Source organism: Pagrus pagrus, assembly GCF_965226575.1.
Source record: "Pagrus pagrus genome assembly, chromosome: 16".
NCBI classification, from domain to species: domain Eukaryota; kingdom Metazoa; phylum Chordata; class Actinopteri; order Spariformes; family Sparidae; genus Pagrus; species Pagrus pagrus.
This window is the reverse complement of record NC_140200.1, coordinates 15552572-15573992: the sequence shown is the minus strand read 5'-3', so window position 1 is coordinate 15573992 and position 21421 is coordinate 15552572. Positions and strand designations below refer to the sequence as shown.

Below are 21421 nucleotides of genomic sequence, written 5' to 3'. Positions count from 1 at the left end.
TGAGAACAATTAACCCGGATAAAGTTTCTTTTCTGTATTATGATATTCAGAGCGCAGTTTATTTGAAATTGTACACATACACATAGAGATTATCTGAGATTATTTAGTTGTATGTGAAATGTTATGATTAATGTTTTTCTTGTAGTTTTGTGTAAAAGAATCATCTCTGGTCCTGCTTAGTTCTGTTCTCTGCTGCTACAGCAACTGAACTTCCTCCCTGGAGATCAAGCTCATGTTATGTTATGTATCTTATGTTTCCATTTTGAGTGTGTTTAAATGTAATATCTCACACAGAGCCAATGTTCTGATAGTAACAAATGCTTACACAATCTCTCTCAGTGTTACACACACACTCACACACACGCACGCACACCGTCCACTAGCACATGAATGACCTCCCTCCTCCATCACACCCCCTCAGAGTTGGTAGAGTCCGGGACGGAGCATCATGGCGATAGACGGTAAGTGCTCGGTCTCAGGTGTACTGCGGTGAAACTTTGCTCGGGACAGGATGAGAACAGCATGTTAATGAATCATATTTTACAGTCGGCGCGTGTGTTATTTTTTTTCCACGCAGTTTGTCTGGTAAAATCTCGCCGCGAGTACCGCAGTGCTCCGGAGCTGGGACAGCTAGCAGCGCGGGGCTGATGCTGAAGTGCGGACACCCGCACCGATGCAGGAATGTTGTGATCCCTTCATGGGATGCGCGCGTGCCCTCTCAGCCGCGTGAAGTGATGCTAAAGTGGTCAGAGACACGGATAGTCCGCGTGCTTTGATTTGAAGACGGTTGTTAAATATGATGATTTATTTAAATATATATATTTTTGGCTTAATCTAAAAAAAAAAAAAAAATCACAGCGGGTTTCTCGTGAGCATCACATGACAACTACTTTGTTTCGCCGCTGATTAAGATCTACATCACTCGGCGGATGAATACGGTGCAACGTTATCGATCGAAAAGAACATCTTGAGTTCTAGGACGACTCCGCTCGTGTCGAAAACCGTTATTTTAGTGGAAGCACGTGCTGTTACGTGTTGTCTGTTCACGCGAACAGTGGATATTAAAAGTCTGCACGACGGCGGGTCCCTCCGAGGTTTTAGTGAAAGTGACACAAGGATGGAGTCGGTGTGGAGCACAGGCGCGTGCCGTGCCCGCTGTCCTGTAACGGGCACAGTTCTTATTGTGTCACGTGCAGTCAAGCGTGCAGCGGGGTTTGTTGACACCTGAGAGAGAGAGACAGAGGAGGGGTACGGGTTTCATGAAGACATCAGCAGTGCAGACATGAATACACATCTCACATCCTCTCCATCGGATGCGTTAAAGGGGCTCTGTGGAACTTCTGTGTTTATGTTAGCAGGCTACATATCTAAACTAATGTTAGCCACTGTTAGCAGAGTGGAGGAGAAGCAGGAGGCACTGGAGTCTGTCACATAGAAATCCACAGTCAGCATCATACAACTTTAAAAGAATCGTCTACAAGATTGTTTAGAGAGCCGAAGTCATGTTGGACCCTATTTAATAAAAACTTCATATAGTAGTGAATGGAGAGAGACGGATCATTTGTGATCCGCTTGAATTCTGCCATGAATCACACATATGATTATCAATTTAAAAGGTTTTTTTTTTTAAGTCAAGACAGTCGCAGTAAATATAAGTAAAATATAATCTAGTTTTGTGTTCGACCGCTCAGTGAACTACATCGTCTTGCTCAACACACGTCACCAACACCAACATGGCCGCCAACTCGGCACAGAAAAAAAGTACTAAAAAGATGAAAATCACAATAAATCTGCTCATATTGACAACTGCAGTTACGTGAAAGGGTAGTTTGTTAGTTCTGTGAGCTGCTTATATACAGGACCAGCTGACCAATGTTTAAGTTAGGTATTTGGGGCAAACCAGAAAGGGCGTGACAATAGATCAATAGATCAAATCATTCAGATCAATTTTGATCAAATCAAAAATATTGATTCACTTACGTATTGCGTTTCTTTTTTTCACAATTTCTGAATTGATTCTTTGACTCCTGATTTGATCTTACAATACCTAAGCTAGTCCGTTAGCTTGATGCTAACATATAATTGGAATTCCCATTAACTGCTGCAATAAAAATGATTGAGATGAATAGACTGGAAACATGTTGAAAAAGTTTTACCTTCAGGACATGATTTGCAGTTGAAAAGGCAAGAAAAAAATGCAATATATCACAGTATGTGATGACGCAATATTCGGCATATTGCAAAATCACAATACTATATTGTGACTTACGTATTGTGATAATACCATATCATGGGGCCTCTGGTGATTCCCCAACACAAAATATACATACATTAATGTAAATACATGTATAATTTACTTTTACTTCTACTTTTGATATTGAAGTACATGCATTGCCAGAAGATTACTGTAAATACTTCAGTACATTCAATATCAGATACTTTAAGACTTTTACTCCAGTAATATTCAAGTGACTTTCACTTCTACTAAAGTAATATTTTAACCAACGCAAACATGATATCTTCACTCAAGTATACATTTTGGGTCCTGGCTCACTGATAGACAGCTTGTTCTAGAAACCAGAAGATTCCCTGATTTTCAAAACACTTAATAGGAGAAATACTCCAAAAATACTTGAATTGATCATGGTTATAAAGTAAAACAGAAAGCTTGAAACTGCAACAATGCGTTTGTCATTTTTTGGTCCTCTCCTATCTTTTTAAATATAAGTTGATCTCCAGACTTGTAAAATGATTTAATTGATAGGTCAGAAATCCTTTGTCTAATTGAAAGGTTTGCCATTTGGGGTAATCTACTGTCCTAAGAGCAGCATAACTTATTTTTCCATACTTTTCACGCTTGAAGACATGCAAAATATCATCTTCTCCTATTAGCCTACTTGAAAAAGCTCTCTTGTAAGACTACAAGTGATGTGAACAAAAGCAGTGTCCAGCGTATTAGTTATCGCTTCATTTTGGTAAGTGTTTTGTGTCTGCAAGAGTAGCCAACAAAGAGTTTTGCTACCATTAAGTGAATTGGTCCAGAGAGGGTCTGTCTGCTGTCTGCTGTCTGCTTCAGAGCTTTTTTTCTCTTTGCTCTGGCTTCCAGTCGTCACCTCGGACCATTTTCAGTGTCCAATGCTTGAAGTGAGGGAAGTTAAGCAAAAAATCCACAGATGATTTGTTTACATTTAGAGTTTAGGGAAGGACAAAATTGTTTCTCGAGATCAAGAAAGACGCTTCCCAAATTCCTCATATTTAAACTGTTCTTGAGCCGAGGGTTTGCTTCTGCCACTCTGCAGATACCTGAATCATTAAATACTGAGGTGTTAAGCCGAGAGATAATGTGAGAATATAAGCCCGTGGGTGTTTGAATGTGTGCGAGGGAGATACGAGTGTCAGTATTCATTAAATTAAGCCTCTGGAGGATTTAAGTAACTGATATGTAATATATAGTGAAATCTTAAACATACTTCTCTAAAATATGAAAAGATCATATTAAAGGTACCTGCTTTAGAGTTGGTTACAAATGGCTTACACTGTACTTTTTACTTATTCATAGTTATTTTGAGTACCTTACCCCTGAATGTACGCAATATTTTAAAGGAATAGCTCAACACTTTTGGAAGTATGGCCCTGAGACAAGAAGCTGACGGCAGTCGGTGTGTGTCTGCGGCCCTAGTTTTTGCCGTGTGTCCCGCACCTTTGGCCTAGGTCGGTAGGCGGCATTTTGGACGACTGAGCATGTCGAATTGGCGGTGGACAGCGTCAGTGAGATAAATCACTCTGACTGTTCAGCCAAGTGAGTCCGTGCACGTGAAGAGAAACGGTAAAAGGAAGGAAAAAAACCCTTGAGCCTTTCGCTGTGATGATTTCACCCATTCAGTATGGCTTCTCCTAAGTTTTCATCTCCGCCTCTTCACCATTCACAACTTTTTATCAGGCATGTTCTTGATTAAAATCGCCTATATTAGCGAGTGGTGTGAATATGTGGGGAATTATTTCTTCTCACCCAGGTGCAGAACGTACGAGCCCATTGCCCCATGCTTATTTACTTTCTTGCCAAGAGTTGAATGAGAATATTAACGCCACTCTCATATTTCTCCAATATGTAAGAATTGTCCACCTGACAAAAAGGGGGGCAGCATATCACCAGACTAACCGCTAACTGCTGCTAACTGTAGCTGTTAGCTCAGTTAGCTGTGCAGCTAGCAGTTCAGGCAGGGAGCTCAGGGACCAAAGAAGTTTTAGTGTTTACATTGTTAGCAGAGGAGCTTTGGATCTGGTTGGCCAAGGGCTAGCTAGTTAGCATGCAACACGATACACAGACATCAGGCTAGCTGTTTACATCTCCTTTCAGATGTAATGTATGGACAAACATGAGAGTGGCATCGATCTTCTCATCGAAATCGCAGCAAGGACTTAAAATGTTGAACCGTTTGTGTATCCAGATATTCTTAACTCGCTTTTTCCCCTCTAAATGTCTCCTCCTTTTGGCACATTTGTGTTAACTTGTTAATTTATGACTGTGAGTTCTCTCAGTTGGTTCCAGCTAATCAGTTTAATATTTCTTGGCATATCCATCTGCCAGCCCTGCTAACCTGAGGCCTGAACATATGTTTCTTTCTTCAGTACGTGGAATCATATTTTCGACCTCAGACTCCCAACTTTTCTGTCTTTCTCTCCCAGGTGGGGGGAGGAACTGTGGTGTTCATGAGCTCATCTGTGCCAGACGAGGTAAGGCCGACCGAGCAGGTCCCTGCACTCTGAGCATTAGAGGACATTTTTGTGTGTTTGTTTGTATTCAGCTTGAGTTTAATGGCGTTCATTCTTGGCTATACTCCACTGCATCACTTTAAAAGCACAAAAGCATTGCCACATCTAAACGTTTATCCCAACCTCCCTTATTCCTGTGATTCCTCACTGAAGTTTGGTGCGTAAAAAGTGTCTCTGTATAGACTTCACAGAGCATAATGTCCGAGCTTGAATTATGCATGGCATATCAAGTTTTGGCTCACTTCAGCAAAAGAAGGCAGCTGTGTGTTCATGATTTATTCAGCGTGGAGGTTTTGTTTCGTATCAGAGGTCCATGTGTAAGCAACATTTCCAGATTGCCTACCCACTTTTTAAACAAGCATGCCCTACAAACTACAGCCAGGTTAGTTATGCACCAGTCTAAAAGCTTTACATTGTAATAAGTTATCGTGTGAACAAATTAACGAAGGTAAACTCGACATAATTTGTTTCAGTCTCCTGTCATAACAGTGTAGAAACATGACAGCATCATTTGTTTCATTTTGATTTATTTGGAAAACATTTCATCCAAATGAGCTCATGTCTCTTCGAGGTTATTATTCAGTGGCTGTTTTCACGCTGAACGCTTCAGTGACTGCGTTTTCATGTTTGTTAGTCGGCATGCTGGAGTCATTACCTGGGAAAAAAAAACAGATTGAATCCTGAGGCTCACTGCGGTGTCCTGAGTTCAGCCTCAGTTCACACGCAGAAAAAATAAACAGATTTATTTGGTTATATTTTCTTGTTTATTCTGCTCAGGCACACAAATTGAACAAGCAGTCACTCAGAGAGGATGGGATAAGGTGGAGGAGGGGAGTGAAAAAGAGCAGAAAAAGAGAGAAAAAGAGAGAAAAATCAACTTTACTCTGCTCTGCTGTTAAGAAAAATATCAGAGTTTTCTGAGAATGATGGGTATAATCTTAAAAATAACTGATAATGGGGTGTGAGTAGAGACAGGATGTGACTAAGTACCGTACATATACACAAGTACTGTACTTGAGAACAGTTTTGAGGTACTTCAGTGTCCCCATTTTCTGCTACTTTATACTTCCACTCCAACACATTGTGGAGGTATATAGTGTACTTTATACTCACTGCAGTTACCTGATAACTTTACTTAATAGTTACTTTCCAGATTGCGTGCTGCATCAGAGCAAAAAAAGACAATTTTTAAATTAATTTATTTTATTGGTAATCGCATAAAAAATAATCCGAAAAAATTGATCCGAGAATCAGCCGCCCCCTAGTATACTCATGTAGATAAATGTAGAATCTACTTTTACTTGTGCTTGTGATACGCAAAAGGAAAAGTTCACCCAAAAATGAAAATTCAGTCATTATCTACTCAGCCCCAGGCTGACTGAAAGTCGGGTGAAGTTTCGTAGTCCACAAAACATTTCTGGAGCTTCACAGCAAAACAACCTAACAACTGGAGTAGATGGAGACATGTTTTAAAAATGTAAAGAAACAACCAAAACAAAACAATCAAAAGGCCCCATATAGCTCGACTGGTGTAATCCAAGTCTCCACAAGCTCCTAGATTCCAAATTGATCTGAAAAGATGTATTTTATGATCTCGACGTGCGGTTGAGCTCGTGCGCCCACTCCAGACGGGTTGTGCTTTTAGCTCGGCAGCTTCAGTGAAGATTTTGGCTTAAAAAGAGTGTAAATAACATCCTTTCAAATCAGTTCAGGTTCTCTAAGACTTGGATTAGCCACCTACTTCAGTTGTTTAGGAGAATGCTGCAGCACTGTTTTGCTGTGAAGCTCCAGAAATACAAAACCTGACTTTCAATCAGCATAGTGGTGAGTAAATAATGACTGAATTTTCATTCTTGGGTGAAATTTTCCTTCAAGTACATTTATTGCAAGAAAGGTAGCCTACTTTCGATACCTGTTAAGCCCAAGTGGAGCTCAATTGGGCTATTTTTTGAGCACCTAGGGTAAAATAAAAGGTTTGGTACCTGAGAAATGTTAAATGGTACAAATGGTGCTGAAAAGTGCCAAAATGTTCCAAAATGTGTCAAGATGGCACATTTGGAGATTCTGCCTAAGTGCTCTGTACTAAAACCTCTCTTATTTTGTTCTGACTCACTTTATTAGCATAAAAGTTGGCAGAGGCAATGTTCAGATGTTTTGCTGTGGTTTGCTAGAGATCTGGAGCTGCAGCTGCATCCTTCCTCAGGGATGTTCATTCCAAAATTGTAATTAAAAAAAAGATCTTTCATTTATGCTTTGTGCCAACTTAATTTACTCAGACCCAGTGACATGAATACTTATACTTACACATCTGAGCAAATATTTCAAGTGTTCCCTTTATTACGATACCTTGATTATTCAAATAGAGCTTGTAGTTGCAGGGACACACTCTGTTAATCATCGAGCAGAGACACAAAATAGAGGCTAGCTATTAACAGGTTAGGTACATTTAATATCAGATACTTTTACTCAAAGTATATATAATATGAGTTTGGGTACTTTTTACAACACTAGGTGTGAGCTGTTTCAGAGGGCAGCCGCTGCCGCTCCACTTTCCAGTGTACATTGACGGATGGCTCAGGTTACCTCAGGTGTTTAAATTATTCAGCTGTCGTTGACATTTACAGAACAGGTCCATGTATGAAGTGTCATCACACTCAGGGGCACAGGGCCATAAGCTGTTCATTTGGACAGGCTGCTGTGTGACCGTGGAGGCAGAGGTCATTCTGGCTCAATCAACACGACTGTCGGCAGTGAGAGTCGATACGTAAGCCTGGCAAGTGCTGGAGTGTAAGGGATTTATTACATGTCGGATTACTTCAGAGCAGGACAACTTTGTTTTTCCCTCTTCTGAGATCATTTTCTATGCATAGCAGCAGAAGTACTGATAGTGCTTTTTGGGAACAGCTGGCTTTAAAGAGGATACTCTTTTAGAGAAGGTAAGCCTCGTCTGCCACATCGCTCTCACATCTCTCTGCTACTTCTCTCGCCATTCTTGGGGAATTCATCATCTTGGCAGCCTGCAGCAGCCAGCAGCACTAGTTGTCAGGCTGCAGTGGTATCTGCCTGTTGCCAGGAGGTTTGAGAAACTCTGCCCCTGTTTTTCTCTCTTCCCCTCTGGTTTGTGCTCTCAGGGAGATACCAGGTTTCACACTGTCGATCGCTTTAATCAGTGACTGGTGATGATGGTTGTTTCTGAAATGAGCACCTGCTACAAACCACATGACGCAACATTTGGGCTGTGTCTGCCTGAAATGAGCCACCATTTTATTTATGTTTGTCTGTTTTTTTTTATGGAGCTGCGACTAACAAATATTTTGATCGTCTATTAGTCTTAACAGAAAATGGTGACCTGTTCTGCCTGATTAACAGTTAAAACCCCACAATCATCAATTTCTTTTTTATCACATAAGACATACAAAAAGAACAAAAACTCACAGCTACGACTTGGTAATGTTTGGTATTATTACAACAACGTCAAAGTAGATGACAATTCATTTTCACACACATTCTGGAAAGAAACTAAAGCAGCACCTAAAGGCTGCACTTTTATTTTTGAAGAAGCATTTAGCATATTTCAGCTCATTGTTTTGGTTTTAGAGCTGTGCTTCAGTTTCAACTTTATTGTCTGTGTCGTTTCCAGACACAGTAAGCAGATGTTTTAGCAGAAAAAAACCAAAAAAAAACGTGATAAATCCTCTGTGCACTACCTGCTCAGCAGCACCATGAAGCAGACAAAGTTAGGAACTAGCTCGTGAACAGCAGGAGATGGTGAAGGCTCAAAGAGACCTGAAAGCAGAATGAATATTAGAATAACCCTCACTGGTTGGCCAGAAACACGACTCCAAATGAAGGCTAATGTCGCAAAAATAACAGTCATATTTTTGCTTTATTAATTAAAGGGGCACTATGTAGTTTTAATATTTAAAATATTATTGAGGTAATAACACAAACTTAGAAATATTTATATTTACCATAACTGAATAAACAAGCTGTTCTCAGAGGAAAATAAGGTCCCCAGAACAGTTTTTGAAGCTAGAAAGGTGGCAGGGTCCGCCAGAAGTAAAATGGTATGAAGCTCAGTTTGTTTATTCAGTCATGAAAACTAAGATAGTTTGTTTATTTGGTTTGTTTAGACATAAAACAATCAGTCAGTGAAGATCTTTTTCTTCTGATTAAAATTTCTTCCCCAAAACTACATACTGTACCTTTAAAAAGTATGTTTAGCTTTTAATCTTAGGTGTTCAGAATGAGGACTAAAGTCGGCTGAGGTTGCTGTAGTGTAAACTTAAAACTCTAATAACATCCAGGCCTGGATGGACCTTTTCCTAACCTAACCTGTAACCAGAATGTAGACAGTAGATGATATGCCAACGCTTGGCCTTGGAAGACATGATAGATTACTATTCAGTGGGTTTTTGGTTTGAAAGACACCACACTGCAAACTCTTTAAATACAGAGTATTGCTATATAGCTTCATATTCGTTTCAGCATTGCAATAGTCATATAGCAGGAAGCTTATGTTGAGTAAGAGGCTGATCACACCTACACATGTAGCTAGAAATGCATTCCCAGCAAAACAAGTGCAAGGCATGAGGTCGTACCATTTGCTAGGTTATATGCTCATGTGTCATGTCTTGCTTTCCACTTTTCCTGCCTGTTTTCTGTGTACACCTGTGTTTGGATAGCTAATCAGCCCCTGTGTATATTATGTTTTTCCTTCACTCTTCTTCAGTTCGTCTGTTTCTTTTCTGTTCCCCGGTTCTATGTTCTTCTTCCTATCGTACCTGCTCTCTTGTATTCCTGTTTTGTTGCCTTTAGTTTTTGTGGATCTCAGCTTTATTTTAATAAAGCTCACTTTTTTTTTCAGCCTGCCTGCCTTGGTGCCTTGTGTTGTGGTCCTTTTTTCTGCCTCATGATCATGCTGCTGAATCAGGGAAAATACACCAATTCAAGAATTCCAGTGAAAATTTCTTTATTCATTCGCAGCGCAATAAATATCGCTGAAAAGACAAATATCACAAGCAGCTCTCCTTCATACTCAACATGTGTAGAAATCCAAAGCTTGACAAGCCTGCCTACAGTTGTTAAGCTACGATTGGACAATTGCTGTCCCAGGTAGGGTTTTAGAGAACGTCATTTGAAAGCCTGTAAGATCGGGGTGTCTCTAATAAAATCCTTAGGGATTCAGTGTTAAATAAATCCGTATAATTATGGGATCAAAAAACGGTATAATGTGCCTCAAGTGCTTAAACTTGAAATTCAGACATCTGGTATCACAAAGCCTCGCCTGCAGTGCGCTTCATTTTTCAAGCTGCCCTTTCCACCGAGGCATTTGGTCTTTAGAAATGCCGTTCATGCTTCATTGTCCGCCGACTTCCCCTTTTTCTTCAGTTATTACGCTGCAGTGTGTATGTGTTGTAGCCTATTAAGTGCAGGCCCAGCGCGGTTTGGCTGGTTTACTGAGTCTACGTTTCAGTAAGATTCAGTCCCTTTGAGGCTCTCATAAAAATAGCACAGGGCTGCGTGGTTACATCAAGTATGGTTGGCCTACATACACGGCTGTAGATTGTATCTGGTTTGCCTTTGAAGTGGAAAAACCACTGAGTGTTAAAAAGTACAAAAGCTGATGCTCCCCTGACAAGGCAACATTTGAGGAGTTTGATTCCAGAATCAGATGCCCGTCATCAAATAGGATTATTTTTGGTATCAAAGTGGGGTTGTTTACAGCCTCAACAAAGCATTTTTTTTTTTTTTTAGCTTGCAGCCATCTGTGTTTCTTTTTATTTATAGCCATCGGGACATTTGTTCTTCAAACTAAAAGTTACATACCTGCATAACCGTATACCTTATGTTTGTCTATGTCTAATTTTAGTTTTCTCTTTATGTCTGTTCTTCTTCTCCTCAGTCTCTCCTGAGCTTCTGGGTGTCCTGTCTTCCATTGCAGCCTTCATGGCGTTGATGGCTCTGTTTTTTCTTTACCTCAGCAACAAGCTGTCAGTGGAGAGTCCTGACGATCTGACACAGCTCAGTGGCTATAAGAACAACCAGCCAGGTACTCGACACATGTATAGATTGACCACACACAGAACACTCAGATCAGGGTGATTATTGGCTTAATTCTGCTTTTGTTTAAAGATGTTGTTTTTCCTCCTTAGACACGTGTCCTATATGAACACAAATCCAAGAACAGGACAGCTTGCAGCTTAAATAGATAAAGTTTACTTGATATATACAAACATCACGTTAAAGCACATCTCTATAAAGTAACAACAATCCACATCTAAAGATATTAAAGTCTTCATGATCCATGTTTTAATCTGTGTTCTGCTAAAATGACAACAGTTTGTGAAATGGGATAAAAAAAATACAGGTATCTCATAATGGACTCGTTTTATAGCACATCCTGGTGTGTTTTAGCACACAAGCCTTCATGAGAGCACCACAAGAGCTTACTCCCCTCCTTTCATAGAGAATAAGCAGTCATGTCCAGGTGTTTAAAGGAGCACTGTGTAGGTTCGGGGAAGGAATTTAAATCCGAAGAGAAAGATCTTCAGTGACTGATTTATATGCCTAAACAAATGAAATAAAGAAACTGTTCATGACTGAATAAACAAACTGACTTTAAACGACGACACAATTTCATACTGTTTTACTTTGTTTATATGTGGTGGACCCTGCCACCTTTCTAGCTTCAATCTGTTTTCTGGGGACCTCATTGTTCCTCTGAACAGCTTGTTCCCAGCTATTTATCAGCTTTATTACATGCCTTGTTTTGGTCATCCAACCTTCATCAAGTAGGCTAATATTGCAAGATTGGATGACCAAAACATGGTGTGTAATCTGATGGTGTGTAACAAAGCTGATTAAAAGCTTGATGGTGAAGTACATGCCTTATTCAGACTACTGAGATCGAGACCAGGGGTTAAAATCCTCCCTGTAGCTTTTGCTGCATGGATGATGTCGAAGATGTTGAATAGCCGTCTTTTAGATATGTTGCTCAGTGGGTTTATTTAGTTATGAATAAAATATATTTATGAGTTTGTTTTATTCTCATTCATATTGTAAATATTAAACTTCTTCTCCAAAACTACACAGTGCCCCTTTAAAATGTTAACACTCACCATATTGTTGCGTGTGCATGCATGTGTTTGTCTCACCACACACTGAGATGCTGTCACCACACCCTGCTAACAACCACATGTCCGTGTCAGAGCCTCTGATGAGCTAATCTAGCGGTCAGCGTGGTGACGGGATCCCCGGCTGAGAGATGGCCTTCTTCAAGAGCTTCCAAACCAACCTCCCATCTGTCAACATTTCCTCCATCTTGGACTCGGTCACCAGTCGCGTGGACGACCTGGCTAACGCCGTCAGCGACGTCACTTACGCCGTCAGCGACCAGCTGACCGAGCAGGTCACCACTATCGTCCAAAAGGTGCAGAATGAGGAAGACGGGGAGAACAGCGGCAGCCAGGAGCCGGGTCAGACCTCCACAGCACAGGAAGGCAAGGCCAGCAGTAAAAGCATGTGGCAAATGTCGAGAGACTCAGATGCAGGAAACGCAGCCTCAAAGAGCAACCAGGCCAGTGATTCAACAGAGGCAGAGAACGCTCAGAGCCAGCTGGAGTGGGAGTGGAGGGACGGATGCTGGCGGGTGAAGAAGACAGAAGCGGAGTTAGCAGAGGAAGAGAAGAGGAAGAAAGAGGAGAAGGAGCTGTGGGAGAAGAGAGAACAGAGGAGAAAAGAAAGGAGAGAGAGGCAGCTGGAGAAAGAAGCCAAGTCACGGAAAGATAAAGAGGAATGTCAAGATGGAGAGCAAGAGGAGGAAGCAGAAAACTGTGGACAAGACAGAAAGGCGAGTGACAGTGGAGACCAAAGAGCTGAAGAACCTCCCCAGTCACCTGAGACTGAAAGCAGCTCGTCAAAGCAGAACAAGCAAAAAGAAGAGGGAGCAGAAGAGGAAGCAGTGGACGACAGCCCCGAGAGAGAGGGAGATGACGAAGAAGAGGCTGAGCCTTCGAGATCCCCCTCAACAGTGAAGAAGAAAAAGTCAGACAAGAAGAAGGGGAAAGGAGCGAAGAGGGGTTCGAAGAAATCTAAAGAAGAGTCAGACGGGGAGAAAAAGAAGGAGAAAGTGAAGAAAAGCAAGAAGAAAAAGAAGAAAGGGAACCAAGGTTAGATGGTGTGCTGCTTCTGTTTCACGGCTTGGGGTCTCGTCTTCTTTTTTCTTCTCTTGCTTTCAAACTCTTCAAATATTTGAAATCATAACCTGAAACTTGAATCTTTCCAGAGTGCCAGTTTTAAGCATCTGCACCTTTGTCTCGTCTCGTCTCCTGCATTACTTCAAGCACTGCACATATTATGTTTGGTTAGATCACCGTGTTGTTTGAATGTGTTGTGTCCAGAGGGAGTTGTATCAGACAGCGAGGAGGAAAAAGGCCCCGAGGCTGTGGCCCAGCAGAACACCACCTCCGTGTGGAGCAACAAACAGTCCACTGAGCAGGGAGGCTACAGCAGCGAAGCCTCCAGTGAGAGAGGTGAGAGCAAACAGCTGTGTGTTATACATCATTTTATTCAACCAGGAGGAAACGGGCGAGATTTCAGCAAAGCATGTGTTGTAGAAGACAAAAGATAAAGGATACAAAACACAGAAGAAGATTTACAATGAATTAGATAAAAAATAATTAAATGCACACTATGTAAATTCTGGTTTCCCAATTAAAACAATAGGAGTTGTTGTTAAACAAACACCATTGCTGCTGAAAATCTGATGCTGCTCAGGCAGAAATGTTCATGGACGAGGTAATGTTTAAAGTTTTATTTACATTATGTTGAGTCATGATGTGTCATGTGATGTTTTCTTGGCAACCAAATGAATCGTTACACTGAACAAAAGTCCTATTTTCTGGGTTTGAACATTGTTGGAAACATTTGGAATAATGAAAATATCCGAACAAAAAATATCTAGCAAAGTGTAGTCGTAGTCAGAAGAGTTACATATTCTATCTTTAGAGAGCACATAATACATAATATAACACGTTATATAACAATATAAAATAATATATGATAATCGATGAATCTTCTTCAAGGTTGTTTATTTTCTCAAAGGATGGTCTCACCTGTGGGTGCGGAACAGTTTAAGAGGTCAACGTGACTCTGTGGTCGACTGTATGTTGAATACATAATGAGTGCAGAGCACAGTAAGTCTCCAGTAACACACCTTTCATATCACATTACTCCTCCTGCATCCCTCTCTGTATCACTGTCCTGACAGCAGCCAACAGCATCCAGAGAATAAAGAAAGAGTCCTCCCTCAGCGAGTCCCAGCCTCCTCCGTACCAGGACGAGAGATCTGCGGGGCGCGTGTCCTCACGTTGCCGCTCGGAGCGCGGGGTCAGGAGGGGGTCGTCCCCGCAGCGCTGCGACAGCCCCCGCTGCTCCAGTGAGGCCAGCGTGGACCAGGAGACTGAGAGCTACCTCAACAAAGGCTGTGAGGAGGACATACCCAGTGACAGCACCGCTGTGCTGGGACAAGAGGTCAGATCAGAGTTACTCTAGGTTCACCTTCTGTGTCCTGAGGCAGCGCATCACTATTCGTTTTATACTGTAAATAAAGTTTATATTGAGCTTAAATCTGGCCTGTAGTTCACCCTAACCGACGTGTAAATAGTCACAATTATTACCAGTTCATTAGACGGCTGTTATTGGACGACATGATCACTGTAAATGGTGAAAAAAATCAGTGTTTCGTGAAAATGTGCAGCTATAAAACACACAACATTTTCTCCACTTCCCTTCAGGACGGCTCTGGTCCTCAGCTCCCTACAGCCTACGAGCCAGAGCCACTCGCCAAATACGGCACGCTTGACGTCGCCTTTGAGTACGACTCCAGTGAACAGTATTTGGCCGTCACGGTCACGGCGGCTACAGACATTCCTGCTCTTAAACAGACGGGCAACATCGCGTGGCAGGTCCACCTGGTCCTGCTGCCCACCAAGAAGCAACGGGCCAAGACGGGTGTGCAGAAAGGCCCGTGTCCCGTCTTCACAGAAACATTCAAGTTTTCCAGAGTGGAACAGGAGGCCCTGGGGGACTACGCTGTTCGCTTCCGCCTGTACAGCATCAGACGGATGAAAAAAGAGAAGGTCCTGGGGGAGAAGGTGTTCTACCTGACTAAGCTCAACCTGCAGGGCAAGATCGCTCTACCTGTCACCCTGGAGCCGGGCTCTGAACTTACAGTGAGAACACTTTGTGAATTTATATCTGCACTGTGCATAGTTTTCTCTGAGGCAGAGGGCTGTGAACATATCGACTGTAGAGCTGTTTCATTCAACTTACTTGATTTCTCAATTCATTTTTACATTGTTTTGGTTTATGAAGCTATAAAGCAGTGGAAGATAACCATCGTAATTTTCCAGAGCCTGAGTACGTCTTCAGATGTCTTGTTTTATTCAACCAACAGTTCAAATCCCAATAACATTCAATTTACCAGAATGTAAGACAAGGAAATGCAAAAAATCCTCACATTTGAGAAGGAAACGTTGAGACCAAATGTCAAAGATTTCCACCAGTAGATGAAAGAGTAAATAGAGTATGACAGCACTTTGACACAGTCCTGAAAATATTCAACTTTCACTACTTAATATTTAATTACATTAAAGGTACTGCATTGCAGGGTGCCCTGGTTGCTCACCTAGCAGAGCATGAGTCCTCAGCAGCGGCCTAGAAAAGGCTACTTGAGTACATTTATTCAAGTACTGTACTTAGGTACAATTTTGAGGTACTTGTACTTTACTTGATCATTTCCATTTTCTGATACTTTATACTTCCAACTGTCAACTTTTGGGTACTTTTTACAATGTTGTCAGCTTATCACAAACATTCAACATCAGCACATCTGGAGTGATGTGGCTCTCACTGGACAGGAAGGTAATCTGAAAAGTAACTAGTAGCTAAAGCTGTCAGACAATGTAGTGGAGTAAAAAGTACAATATTTACCTCTGAGATGTAGTGAAGTGGAAGTATAAAGTTGCATAAAATGGAAAAACACAAGTTAAGCATACTAAACATTTTGAGTAAATGTACTTAGTTACTTTTCATGTTGAAAACACAGATGAATGATGATAACGTGAAGTGTTTATCACTTGTCTCAATTACACAAAGAACTTGTTTGTTGAGTTTTCCACTGATGGAAGTAACTAAGTACATTTACTTTACCACCACATTTATTTTATAGCTTTAGTTACAAGTTACTTTACAGATTACATGCTGCATCAGAGCCAAATATATGTATAATTTACTTTCACTTTAAATAATTAAGTTCATTTATTGCTAGAAAATATATTTTGATACTTAAGTTACTCGAGTAATATTCAGATGAGTGATTTTCACTTTTACCAAAGTAATACATCTTTACTTTTACTCATCTCAACAGAAGTAGTTGTGATATTTCTGTCGTACTGAAGCGACCCCTCTGATGCCGAAGCCTCTCTGTGTTGAATCTTCCAGGGTTGCGGCTCTCTGGTGAGCGTGTCTCGCAGTGCAGGAGCTCTGTCCTGTCGCTCCACCGAAGACACCTCCTTGCCTGAGATCCTCCTGGGTCTCATTTACAACTCTGCCACGGGACAGTTATCAGCTGAGGTCATCCAGGGAAGCCACTTCAAAACCACAGCGTCGGATAAACCCGTCAGTACGTACAAAACGCCTCCATGTTACATTGTTTTAATTCTTGGGCTCTGTGCCGGCGTGGAGTGAGGTGGTAAGTTGTGTCGATGTAAACTTTCCTTCTCTCTTGTAACATTCCTTCCCCAAAGTGTGCTGATAACTTTGGCAAGTGTTTTGGCAAAGCAGATGGGCAAGACTCCCAGCAGCGTGCAACAAAAACAAACCTCGCACCATTAGATTTAAATGTTTCCTGGCAACAGCAGCAGCTTTTTAATAACCAGAGTGATTAAAGCCATAATGCCGAAGCAATTGCTTTTTATCAGCATTCCCATGAAAGCTGACCTTCTGGTGTGTATCGCAATCTTTAAACTGTTAATACTGACTGCTTCCTCTCTTTCTTCTTTCCAACCTTGTGTGCCGTGCTGTGTGCCACAGACGGTCTCTTCTGTTGTATAAAACATTTTGTAGGGGGGCAGCTTTATATCATGAGAGGTAAGTCAGCAGTGAGTTAAGATTTTCTTACTGTTTGAAATGTTTTAGTTATATGTGCGCTATATTTGAAGGTCTAGGTTTAGTTCATTGGATCACGCTCTATCAGTGTGTAAATAAACAATAAAACAAGGTATTTTCTCACTTACCTCTTGTGGGATAGCAACACAAAATGTTTTGGTTTTATTGGACCTGTTTGTGCTTTCAGCTCTGAAAATTTACATCTAACTCTAAAGGAATCGTCAAAATTGTCAGTATTATGCTTATTTGTGGTTCAGAAGATTGACTCTCATGTCAGTTCTTAGCTTAGCTTAGCTTATCTTAGCTTAGTGTCAAGACAGGAAGAAGTCTTCTTCAAAATATTCTTAGCACCACCTCTAACGTTGACTTTTTTTGGGGGGATTTAACAAATACAGGGAATTTAAGAAAATATAAGTTCATATGTGAGCTTTAGAGAAGCTAATAGACTGATTTTATTTTAACCTTCAGACAGAGCCAGGCTAGCCAGTCTGTATGCTATGCTAGGCTAACAGTCACCGTGCCCTCTAGCTTCGTATTTAACCAACAGATGCGAGAGTGGTGGCGTCCTTGTGATGTAACTCGGCAAGATTGGATTTTTTTTTTTTGTGGTAGAAAGAAGTTTCATCCAGAACTGTCCACATGTCCTGATGTCTGTGGATTATCCAAGGACAATAGCAAGGACACTAATTCTGGAAAGACGAGCTTCAATTGATTTTGATAATGACTGAAGTTTGATTTTTGAGTGAATTTATCCTTTAATCCTGGTCTTCACTGAGACCCACAGCTCTGGTTTACTTACACTGTCTCAAAGTTTAAATCGTTATTTATTCAGAGCACGAGAAGAGAAATGTACATCTGTTTCAAACCTCTGCTGCTCAGTCTGTAATGTTTGCTGCAGTACTGGTAACCCACCACTTGATGGCACTCTCTCACCGCTCTCCTCACACCTCCTTTCAGACACCTACGTGAAGCTGACAATGCTGGACTCCAAGGGGAAAGAGATGTCCAAGTGCAAGACGGCCGTGTGCCGCGGCCAGCCCAACCCCACCTACAAGGAGACGTTCGTATTCCAGGTGGCGCTCTTCCAGCTGTCCGAGGTGTCGCTGGTGCTGACGGTGTTCTGCCGCCGGAGCAGCATGAGGCCCAGGGAGAGGCTGGGCTGGGTCTCCCTGGGCCTCAACAGCTCCAGCGAGGAGCAGCAGGCCCACTGGGCTGAGATGAAGGAGGCGGAGGGTCAGCAGGTCTGCCACTGGCACACACTCACCGACACATAGGAGGAAGATCTACGAGGACTGAACTCGCAATCAGAGTGTGATGTGTGTGTGTGCTGCATACAGGTGTGAGGACAGGCAGGGGTCCCCAGTCTTCACTGCCAGAGACTGCATGATTACCCTTTAATCTGCCACTTTTCTCTGAGGCAGACAGACTTAATTGGAGGAGGTGGAGGTGAAAGCTCCAGCCTTTTTTAACTGACACAAAGAGGCGACGGCAGACTGAAAACTAATGACATTATAATCACCGAACTAACCGAGAACAGAAGGTTTTCCAGCGCTGAGATCTGCATGTTCACACTTAACTGTTTACAGGACAATGTTGAGACCCTTCCAAACATTCTCTGTCTCTGAATCTTGGACCAAAGAGCTCGGTCCGGGACTGACAGACTCCTCCCTGTGTCGGACTTCAGCTGCCACCAGCATACCAGACATTTCTCTATCATTGACAAAGGAGAAGGCGATGAAAAAGACTGTTACAAAGGGCCTAAAACATGCTGCAACTACGCTTACAAGCTATGCTTTGTACAGTTTGTTTACATGCACATGGCATTATGCAAGATCCATTCATTGGTTTCCTCTTTCATGTTTTTGGATTATCAGTCAAATGGTTTACCGGTTTAATGGATGTCTCTCTGGGGTATGTGTTACACAAAGCCAGATTTTTTTTTCTTTTTTGTGGTCTTGCATAACTCGGTACACTATGCATCTGACGCCACTTTAAACGAGAGGAATGAAATTCTGTCTTGCGCTCGCCGAGTCTCTTACAGAATTGGACACAGCTCTGCATGCCACCGGTATCAAAGAGCAGTTTCCTTTCCTGTGTAACACAGATTGAGCCTCTTTCACCATTCAGCCTTCTGACAACTCAGCCATGTTCATTCATGTAGAAACACGGTGCTTCCCGCTGAGGAGGAATATGCAAAAAGCCTGCGCAGTCCAATAAACCTGGCTGTTGCTGTGAGGCTGCCGACGACAGCCTCGCGTGTCGGCCGTGAAGTGAGTTGGAGTGGCAAGAAAAAAATGAAATTACAGGAAGATGGCGAATCATATTTTTCTCATTACAAGTGAACGAATGATGTATTATTAAATAAAGGCTAGAAATAAATGACAACACTGTCCAGAATTGTGATGAATCGGGTTGTACCTGCTTCGTCCTCATCTGGAACCAAGCCAATCTTTTAATCCTCATCAGAAGGGAAAATCTATTAGACGGAAAATCCCCTAAAAGACGACTGAAGACAGCCACACCCATGTTTCAGGGAAAAGTGTAAAACCCTCTCCCCTCTCTCTCCTGGCTGAAGCTAAAGGGTGTGGGACGCATGTTTCTCTCCCCTTGTCCAAGCTGATGTCAGAGCTGAGCCTCTCCTCTGGGTTTGGGATGCTTGAACAACACGTCGTCCCTTTAGCTCCTCCGCAGGGACAAATCTCTACAAAGTCTAATTTCTTATGAGATGAATGAAAACCAGATGTGTAGCATTCCTAGCAGATAAACAATTGGCTTCTGGTTGCAGAGAGGGGAATGACAGCCGATGGATCACAAGTTTGGCTTCAATTTGGTCCAGGCACAGTTTGTGCTTGCGCAGTATTTATAGTAGTAAAGGAGCAGTGGAATTACAGTACACTGCTTTTTCGCAGAGTTAAGTAAAAACAGATACCACTCTCATGTCTGCGTGATAAACATGAAGCTACAGACAGCCGGTTAACTTAGCATGAAGACTGTAACAGCTGTGAACATCCCGTGAGCCTACCAACATGTTTAAAGGTCAGCAGTGGACACATACGTCTCGTTTGTTGCGTGGATTAAAAATGCGTCGTGTTTTGAGGGTTACGCTCAAGAATATTTCTTGTTTACGACATGGATGTATAATAAGAACTGGACACAGTGCTGCTGCTCAGCTCTGCCTACAATTTTTGCCCCGGGGGCCATTTGTGGTATTGCAGCAAAAAAAATTCCCCTGAGCACCATTATAAAGAAACTGTTGACAGGACACCTCAGACTGCAAACAAGGTCGATTTTGAACAAGCCTTTCAGAACTCGGCAATGAAAGGCTCAAAATGTCTGCAAGGGAGCCCTGAACCCTTGCGGACTTACCGGGAATGTGCCTAAAAGTCTGAGCGTGGACGCTGGCATTGGGCCGTTGATTTCAAATAGAACTACATAGTGAACACAAAGGGTTCAAGGAGAATTTCTCGCCTGGCGCATAAGCCAAAGTTTTCTAGCCTCCAGGTTTACTTCCTGGTTATGAAGCCTGAGACATCCTGCTCTGCCAACAGACTTCACATTGTGATGACACAGCAGATTTTTAAATTGCTTTTCTCAGCTCGAGGAAAGTTTTACAAATACAAAACCTCCATAGTCATAAATTATCGTCATTGATGCAGTTCAAGGTGTCCTGTCAACAGTTTGTCAATTCGTCAGTACATTCACGTACCAGTGTTGGGACCAGTGTCCTGCTCTTACAATACATCTATGGGGCTGATGACAGTATTTTAGAGTCTTTCTGCCTCGAAATCTATCCAGGAAACAGTCCGCCCCACAACCTCCGTAGAATCGAAAATTGTCACTTTTTACACTCCTTTATTGTGTAAATTATAAAAACGAGATATAACATGTTAATAAGTAAGCTTTAGAGATGCTCATAACGGGTTTTGTTTTCTTTGGACGGAACCAGACCTCCCACTTCTCCCTCGTTTCAAATCTTTGCGCCAAGTTATCTAGTAGAGCCCGACCGATGTCATGGTTGGCCGATATATGCTGATGTAAAACTTTTTTCTTTTCCTTGGAGATCCTTGGAATAACCTATAATCATTAAATTCCCAGTGAAGTTTATTGTTTCAGTGCACCGATGTCATTTTAGACAATAAAGTTAATGCTGTACAAAGAACTGCAAAAAATACTGCCAGAGGGATCATTGTGAAAAATGTGTAAACGGACGTATACAGTACATTATTTTGTACTCATCAGCCCCACAAATCCAGCATCGCTCAGGCTCTACTATCCAGTTAAGTGCAAGTTCATTTTTACCACACAGACATAAGAGTGGTATCAATCATTTCATCAAAGAAACGTACTCTTAAGAAAGCAAGTAAACGCAGCGTATATACGCAAAAAGTCGAACAATGTCTTACTAATTTCTTATTCACTCTTCTTATTTTAAGTGCAGGAATGTGTTTAGGAGAAAAGAATGAGGCCACAAGTCAGG

General features: G+C 41.8%; 1 protein-coding gene across 4 annotated transcripts; it reads left to right on the top strand.

The window, feature by feature from the left end:
- Positions 1–439: 439 nt before the first annotated feature.
- On the top strand, positions 440–19329 carry syt14b (synaptotagmin XIVb). Of its 4 annotated transcripts, none has more exons than XM_084378477.1 (9): positions 440–461; positions 4687–4734; positions 10679–10825; positions 13176–13307; positions 14048–14307; positions 14571–15008; positions 16279–16459; positions 16870–16926; positions 17902–19329. In XM_084378477.1, the coding sequence occupies exons 1-9, from the start codon at positions 449–451 to the stop codon at positions 18216–18218; spliced, it is 1593 nt and encodes a 530-aa protein (XP_084234603.1). In that variant the 5' UTR covers positions 440–448; the 3' UTR covers positions 18219–19329. The 4 variants fall into 4 exon arrangements, with proteins under 4 accessions (XP_084234603.1, XP_084234602.1, XP_084234601.1 ...); XM_084378476.1 differs by having other exon boundaries at positions 14045–14307; XM_084378475.1 differs by lacking the exon at positions 440–461 and adding an exon at positions 11985–12944 and having other exon boundaries at positions 4691–4734; positions 10758–10825.
- The last annotated feature ends 2092 nt before the right edge of the window (positions 19330–21421 follow it).